The following is an 8,870-nucleotide window of genomic DNA, read 5'->3' on the forward strand; positions in this document are numbered from 1 at the left end:
AAAAGCAGAGAGGAAGGCAGATCCCAGAGTTTGAGGCCAGTGTGATCTACAACGTGAGTTCCAGGGAAGTCAGAGCCACACAGAGAAACCTTGTCCCCAAACAAACAAACAAACAAACAGGGCTGACAAGACCGCTCAGCGGGTAAGAGCATTAATTGCTCTTCCACAGGTCCTGAGTTCAAATATCAGCAACCATGGTGGCTCACAACCACCTGTCATGAGATCTTTCGCCCTTTTTTGGTGTGTCTGAAGACAGCTACAGTGTACTTATGTATAATAAATACTAAATAAATCTTTGGGCCGGAGAGAGCAGAAGCTGAGTGAGCGGAGTGGAGTTGACCCAAGTGAGTGGGGCCGACTGGAGAGAGCTGTGTGGTCCTAAAATTTAATTCCCAACAACCACATGAAGGCTCACAACCATCTATACAGCTACAGTGTACTCACATATATAAAATAAATCTTAAAAAACAACAAAAAAATATTTATATATGTTTGTGATGGGATTTACACTTGAGTGCAGGTTCCCATGGATACCTAAAAGACAGTTTCAGATGCTGCCATCTGTGACAGGAGTGCTGGGACCTGAACTTGGGTCCTCTTTCATCTCTCCAGTTCTGATATTTTTGATGTTTTATTTTCTGTGCATGCCTGGTGTCAAGGATAGAAAGGGGGTACTAAAAGGGGGGGTACAATATCAGCACAATATCAGCACCAAGGCCAAGTTCTCAGCATAAAGGAGATTTATTTGCTTCAGGGGAACAAAAGACATGAGAGAACAAGGGAGAAGGAAAAAAGAACAAGGGTTGGGGGTCTTATTTGCTCTGAGAGACAAAAGATTGCTATTCTGGATAGAAGAGTGGCTGTAGGCAAATGGCAGTTTATAAAGGGAAAGAGTTGGTTAATTTTGATTTAACATGTTAATTATGGCAATCAAAGGTGGGGTGTTGCCAGGTGGTGGTGGCGCATGGCCTTTAATCCAATCACTTGGGAGGCAGAGGCAGGCGTATTTCTGAGTTCCAGGCCAGCCTGGTCTACAGAGTGAGTTCCAGGACAGCCAGGGCTATACAGAGAAACCCTGTCTCCAAACAAACAAACAAACAAACAAACAGGTGGGTTGTTGATGGCTGAACTTCAATGCTTTGATAGCTGGCCCTTGGTGGCCAGCCTCAGGGAGAGAAGTGGCCAAATAAGGGAATAGACCCTGGTGACTAGTTTAGGAACATAATCTAACAGTTTAGCAAAGGAAAGGGAAATGAGCCGTGCTTGCCATTCTTGGGCTTGCTAGAGCCCTTTCAGGTACTAGATCCTCTAACTAGTTAAGACAGTTGTGGGCAGGTTGCTGGGTGGGAACAGAGCAGTACCAAGGGCTTTTACTTGTGTTCAGTCGTCTCACTGGGTTCTGCGTTTTTTTTTAAAGATTTATTTATTTATTTTATGTAAGTACACTGTAGCTGTCTTCAGACACTCCAGAAGATGGCATCAGATTTCGTTACGGATGGTTGTGAGCCACCATGTGGCTGCTGGGATTTGAACTCGGGACCTTAGGAAGAGCAGTTGGCACCCTTTTTTGTTCTTTTGAGACAGGTTCTCACTCTGAAAACCTGGTTAGCCTTACTAAAGTCATGAAAACCTACCATGCCTTAACCTAAGTGCTGGGACTACTGATGTTAGCCACCATGCCAGGCTGGTTTTGGGGAGAGGTTGTCTGTTGTGGCCCTGTTTGGTTTTGGCTATGTAGACCATGCTGGTCCCACAATTACAGAGATCTGCCTGCCTCTGCTTGCTGAGGATCAAAGGCATCAGGCTTATTTTAGGAGATTGTTTCCCTGTTAAGTCCAGGCTGAAATCCTACTGGGTCAGCCTGAGAGGTCAAGGTTGGGCTTCCACACTTAAGCAGGAGTCAACATTAAAGAGAAGGAAGGCTTTAAGGATTAATATATCTTGGAACTAGATAAAAGTGATTATGTAAAACTGTGATTCCACCTAATGCCACTGCCCACTTTAAAAGTTAATAGGGGGGCTGGAGAGAAGGCTCAGCGGGTAAGAGCACTGACTGCTCTTCTGAAGGTCCTGAGTTTAAGTCCCAGCAACCACACGGTGGCCCAAGTTTGACCCCAGCACACCATAAAACAGCCTAGTCAGTTGCCATAGCACAAAGCCATAATTCCAGTATTCAGAAGCAAGAGGGTAAGCAGCTCTAAGTTAGCTATGTAGTGTTAAGATGCCAACATGAGACCCTACCTCATTAAAAAAATGGAGGGTGGGTGGGGACTTTTAATTCTTAGTGCAGGGAGTAATGCACGATACTAAATATACACTCTGACATCTAGCTGCAATCCCAGATCCACTATTAAAATACTGCCAAATAGCTTAATAAGAAATTGTGAGGGAGGATTTTCTTTACTGTATGGATGTACTCAATATGGTTTCTTTTTAATCAATAATTGTATGCAGCTAAGATTGGCTTTGGAATCTGTATGTTCACCATAATAACCTGAACTCCAAGTGCTGGTCTTATGCATGCCCAAAGTTGGCTAAGTGTTGTGACAGTTAGTATATATGACTATATGTATCTGAGTGCTGAAAACCAACTACTCTTGCAAATTGCCCTGGATTTTTCTTTCTAGCTTTGCTGGGATCAAACCTGGGACCTCACATGGGCTAGGCAAGCTAACAAAGCTATTTTGAGATACAGTCAAGTTAAGTTGACTCTGCAGGCCTCCACCTCTGAAGTAGCTGGGATTACCAGTCTGGCTTTAAAAATCTGTTTTTAGAGCAGGGCAAGGTAGCCTATATCTTACTGGAAAGCCCAATTCCTTACCGGAGAGGCAGAAGCAGGCAAATTTCTTTAAGATCAGCTGGCATTACAGTGAGACCCAAAACAAGAAAAAGACCTACTGGCATCTTTAAGACTCATAGACTCAAGTAATTTCTCCTTATCTTGGAGTTTAATTAACTCCACGTATAATAAAACCTATATATTTAGACATCAAATGGGGGAACACACATACACTTAAAATGTTTCTCAATGGCAGGTCTACTTAAAAAATTCTTAGTCTCAAGCCAGAAAAGGTGATGTACTCAAAAAAGGCAGAGGCAGGTGATCTCTTGAGTTTTGAGGCCAGAGCTATTTTTGGATAAGCTAGGCTACACAGAGAAACCATCATCTCTAAAACCAAAAAAACCCCACAAATATTTACTATATGTAAGTACACTGTAGCTGTCTTCAGACACCCCAGAAGAGGGAGTCAGATCTCATTTACGGATGGTTGTGAGCCACCATGTGGTTGCTGGGTTTGAACTCAGGACCTTCAGAAGAGCAGTCAGAAATATATTTTTATATACAAAAAATATATATTTTTTTTGGTTTTGTGTTTTGAGACAGGGTTTCTCTGTGTAGCCCTGGAACTCACTTTGCAGACCAGGCTGGCCTTGAACTCAGAAATCCGCCTGCCTCTGCCTCCTGAGTGCTGGGATTCAAGGCGTGTGCCACCATGTCTGGCTCCCAAACCAAAAAAATCTTAAGTCTCCTTTTGACACTGTTGGGTTTTTTTTTTTGTTGTTGTTTTTTTGGTAATCTCAGTACCTTAGAGACTCAAAAATAAAGGTGGAGTCATCTCACCACTTAAGGATGTTGGCTGCCAAACCTCTTGATGACAGGAATTGGATCTCTGGGACCCACAAGTTTCCTTCTGGGTGGCATTTTCATGTAAATATAAGAGTTGCTTGCCAGGAGGCCCTGGGTTTCATTCTCCGATCAGAAACACACAATCTAAACAGCAGTAATTAATGAACACAAATGTCTTCGTGGCATCAATTTATTGCTTGTTTCGACGCTATTCCCAAAGTGCATCTCCTACCCCCTAGTAATGCTCCTTCACAGAGTGCTGATTTAATCGCTGCAATATTTTATTGCCTCTTTTATAATTCTTCACTGGTTGATGTTTCCAAGATGTGAGCTGTGTACAGTTAATGGACACAGTATTGTAACTTCAAAAGGGAGGAACCCCCCCATCACACTCAGCCTATAAAACCTAGTACATGCTACTTTATAGACATGCTGAGCCTCCCTTTCTCAGACTCAGAACTGCCAAAGGAATACTATTTGCTTAAAATGAAACATCTCTACGTAACTGTGTGAGGTTTTTACGGATAGATCCCATCTACGGAAATTTACATTTGTTTTTTCATCAATGAGTAATTTCATGTTTTTTTTCCTAAGTACTTTTAGGTGGAAATAACAAAATTAAGAGAAAACAAAACAAAAACCCATAATCCTGCACAAGTAGAGGTGGAACACAAACATCAAACTGATTAGCAAGCACTGAACAGGGAGAACGAAAGCCGTTGGCAAGGGTCTTCACTCTAGAGGCCCAGGTAGGCATGCTTCCTATGGACAGCTGTGACTATCTTATACACAGGCCAAGGTCAGCACCTTGTTATGCCTTCAGTTAACAGGATGCTGCCACATTGGGTGAGGAACATAGAATACAGTGTATTATAAAACCAAAGCCCAGCTGAGCTTGGCTGTACACACATGGCCCCAGTACTCCAGAGACTGAGACAGGAGGATTGAATTCAAAGGCAAGCTTGGTCCAAGCAAGATGCTATCTCAATGCCAAAGCTGAAATAAAGGTCTGATGAGCCGGGCATGGTGGCGCATGCCTTTAATCCCAGCACTGGGGAGGCAGAGGCAGGCAGATTTCTGAGTTTGAGGCCAGCCTGGTCTACAGAGTGAGTTCCAGGACAGCCAGGGCTACACAGAGAAACTCTGTCTTGAAAAACCAACCAACCAAAAACAAAACAAACAAAAAAATGGTCTGATGTTTATTGAAACAGGCAGGACTGTTATTGGTAGGGGGCACAATCTGAGCTCTCGCACACATGGATGGTTGAATCCTGTGTGTCCCACATCAACCATGCATAATTTATGAATAAATTCATATGTGAATAAGGGAATTCCCCTAAATAATTTTTCCCCCTCAAACAAGTTATATTTGTAACAAATTGCTTTCCAGGAGAAAAAGCAAAATAAAATGAAACAAAGACCAACCAAACAAAAACATAACACACACAAAAAAAATCCTCACATTCTGTCCGTTTTAGGACTTAACAATTATCAGGAAGATCTACTTTTATTATTCTAACTGCAGTGCACAGATAGCCATCAAAGGCCACTTGGGAAAATGGTTTACCTCTTTTTGTATTCTAACAGAGGTAGGAAGCCATCTACTGTATAGCATCAATCCTTGAGGTACATTGGGAAGGAAATGGCCCAATCTTTCCACCAAATAATACACACCCTAGTACATCTTATAAAACAAAAAGAACACATGATATAACATATCCCTTGAAACAGGGAAGAAAAGATCATTCGGTGGGAATATCTTTGGCCTCTGCACCAGTTTGTTCCAGCTCATCTTCCATGATTCCCGGGATAGCTATGACAGGTAACGTGCTTCCTGCGTCTGCTGTTGGCATAGCTGCTTCATTTCTGGTCTCAGCAGCCTCACCTCTGGTCTTGTCTTCGACGTTCCTGGTTTCAGATGCTGTTTCACAGGTCTGCTCTTTTAATAGCTTTTCAGTGTGGGGGTCACTGCTGGCCTCTGCTGTGTCCACAGGCCCTTCCACTTCAGCTAGGACTTCACTATGCTCTGCAGCAGGTTCTCCTTCCCCCTCTACAGCCCTCACTGCTGCTGTGATCACCTCTGCTAAGACTTCTGCAGCTACCTCCTCTGGTGTCTCCTCCTTCTCCTCTCCTACATTTTCATCTCCTTCTGTCTCAAGATCAGCAGTTTCATTGACAAAAGGATCCTCACCCTGGACAAACAGGAAACACAAATCAGCGGCACAGCCAGACAGAGGCCCAGTTTATGAGCTCTCATTTTTAGGAACAGAGTCTGCAAAGCAGCATACTACACTGTAGACTGCAGCCTTCAAAGCTTCCGGTTCAAGTGTGGTAAATTTACTTAGAATAAATAAGTACTCATGACATTCGTTCCTCCCTCTCCGTGTTCCAATTCTTCCCATGTTCCCCTTCCTCAAATCCACAGCCTCCTATCTGTTAACTATTATCCATATTGGGGGTGTTGGGGATTAAATCCGAGTACACACACTAAATGCTGCAGCACTAGTGACACCCACAGACCCTATCTGCTCTTAATCTCTGAGCCATCTCTCTAGTCCTGTTTCATTGGAGACCAGGTATTGATATGTTGCCATGCTAACCTCAATTTCCTGGGCGGAACTGATTCTCCCATGGCTCCAGAATAGTTGGGCATGTGTCACTACACTCAGCTTGGATACTTTCTAATAAGCATTATCACCAACATCTGCTCAGTACTTTACAGCCAAATAATCATTTTTTGGGGTGTGTGTGTGTTGACTATGAGTAGCATAATATAATACAGTGATCCACCAAATAGCACCCCTACCCAAGGTCACAGCTAAATATCAAGTCTCTGGAAACCCTCAACCTCGAAACCTCTGATCGCTGCCTTCAATTAAAAAAAAAAAACGCTCAGAAATGCTCAACACTGCATGCCATCCCCATGGCTTTTCTGGTCCACTAGATTCCGAAATACAAACCTTGAGGTATTTTTCCAGCATCTTCACTATATGTTTGTTGTTCAAAACACTCTTAGCCACATGGAGACTTGTTTTCTTGAACTGCTCAGCAGCCAACTGTAAAGGCAACCAAAAAAAAAAAAAAAAGCTTTATAAAATTATCAGAGAAATCAGAAAACTAGCCAGAGTGTGTGACATTTAGTTTAACTGTCAATTTGACACAGACAAGTCTGCACTGTCTATATCAGGCTAGCCAGGATCAGTGGAGTGGCACAAATCCCTGGACTTCATAAGAGAGACCCAGCAGTAAGCATGCCTGCATTCACTCTCTCTGCTCTTGATTGTGGCTGTGACAGTTGCTCCAGATTTCAGCCTTGATTTACTTCCTTAAAATGATGTGGTATACAACCTGAAATCACTAGACACTTTACTAAGTTGCTTTTGGTCAGGGTATTTTGTCACACACAGTAAGAAATAAAACCAGGAGGGCTACACAGAGAAACCCTGTCTCGAAAAACAAACAACTATTTTGGAGGAAAATCTCAAATGCCAAATAGGAAAGAAAAGTACCAGAGCCCTTAAATAAAAGCAGCGCAATGAAGTGGAAAGGTTGTATTGTAGGATAAAACCAGGTTTGATACCTGAGGTCATGTGCACAGGCAAGGCTAAAAAGTGAGCACTTAGGGGCATGGTGGTGCTCACCTTTAACCCTCTGAGTTCCAGGCCAGTCTAATAGAGATGGCTAGTTTCACACTAGCCACAGCTATTTTGTGAGACAGTATCTCAAAACAAACAACACACACACACACTACAAAAAAGTAAGTTGTGGGACTAAACAGGGAAAAAGGGCAAACCTTTTTACTTTTGGGGGTTATATTGCTTTCATAGTAAATACCAGCAGCATCAACCAAAACTTTAGATTGGGCAAGCATAGTGGTACAAGGCTTTGGGCCCTGCCTCCATAGGGTGAGATCCTGTCTCAAAGGAGCAGTTTATCAACTACTTGACTGCTTTGAGGCTTATCTTCTCATAGACTGACTCCTGGCTTGTTACCACTACTACTGTTCTACAGATCTCTGCAAGTCCTAGAGGAACTGAAGAGATGATGGTTCAGTGGCTAAAAACACCTTTTGCTCTTGTAGAGGATCCAGGATTCATTCCCAGCATCCACACAGCAGCTCCAAATTAAGAGTCTCTAACTCCAGTTAAAAGGGGTCTGGAGCTTTTCTGACACCCATAGGCACCAGACACTCACATGGTACACAGGTATACAAACAGGCAAAACAATCAAGTCATACACATTAAATAAAAACAAAACATAAAGCTGGGCGTGGTGGCACACACCTTTAATTCCAGTACTTGGGAGGTAGAGGCAGGCGGATTACAGCCAGGGCTATACAGAGAAACCCTGCCTCGAAAAACCAAAAACCAAACCAAACCAAAACCAAAACAAAAAAAGCAAGTACTAAGAGATGTGATGTAGTCAGGTGATGGTGCATGCCTTTAATCCTAGCACTGAGGAAATAGAGGCAGATGAATCTCTAAGTTCCAGGACAACCAGGACCACACAGAAAAATCCTGCCCCAAAACCCCAAAATAAATATAGAGATGGGTTGACAGTAACTGGTATTCTATCTTGAGATGGGCCAGCAATGTAGCCACACCCACTTTACCATCTGCATATCTACAACAGTTGTACCACACAAGGACGATCAAAAGCTCTGGGCCCACAGAACCATCCTAATTGCAGGGAACTGACTTCAAGGTCCTTTCAGATTACAAAGTCCAAGGACACTCAAATCTCCTATAAAATGGACTGGTGTTTGCATATCCTTCCTATATTTTAGATGACTTAACAAAACTAGTTGTGCAAAACAGTTATAATGCATTGGTTGGGGAACATTAGAAAGAATTGCAGTGCATTCAGTAATGTTGCAATTCTTACACCAAAAGTTTTTAATCTCCAGTTGGTTCAACCTGTGATTGTAGGATCACAGATAAAAGGCAATTATATCTAAGATCACACTTAAAAAAAAAAAAACAAAAAAGATTTATTTATTTTATGTATATGAGTATACTATAGGTGTACAGATGGTTGTGAGCCACCAGCCACAAGCCCTAAGATCACACTTCTTACGAAAACAAACAACTCCCACAAACCTAGCAACAAAACCTTGTTAATCCCAAGTTAAAAATCTTTAGCCTCGGGCTGGTGAGATGGCTCAGTGGGTAAGAGCACCCGACTGCTCTTCCAAAGGTCCAGAGTTCAAATCCCAGCAACCACATGGTGGCTCACAACCATC

General features: G+C 42.7%; 1 protein-coding gene across 1 annotated transcript in view; it reads right to left on the reverse strand.

Moving 5' to 3' along the window:
• Positions 1–3,802: 3,802 nt before the first annotated feature.
• The window catches only part of Akap8 (A-kinase anchoring protein 8), an 18,198-nt gene continuing 13,130 nt past the window's right edge, over positions 3,803–8,870 (reverse strand). Inside the window, exons 13-14 of the mRNA XM_021149196.2 lie at positions 6,589–6,684; positions 3,803–5,820 (exon numbers count right to left, since the gene is read on the reverse strand). Of these exons, the coding sequence (XP_021004855.1) occupies positions 5,371–5,820; positions 6,589–6,684 (546 nt within the window). The 3' untranslated portion in view covers positions 3,803–5,370. The remainder of the gene's footprint in view (positions 5,821–6,588; positions 6,685–8,870) is intronic.

This window comes from Mus caroli, chromosome 17, assembly GCF_900094665.2.
Source record: "Mus caroli chromosome 17, CAROLI_EIJ_v1.1, whole genome shotgun sequence".
Taxonomy (NCBI): domain Eukaryota; kingdom Metazoa; phylum Chordata; class Mammalia; order Rodentia; family Muridae; genus Mus; species Mus caroli.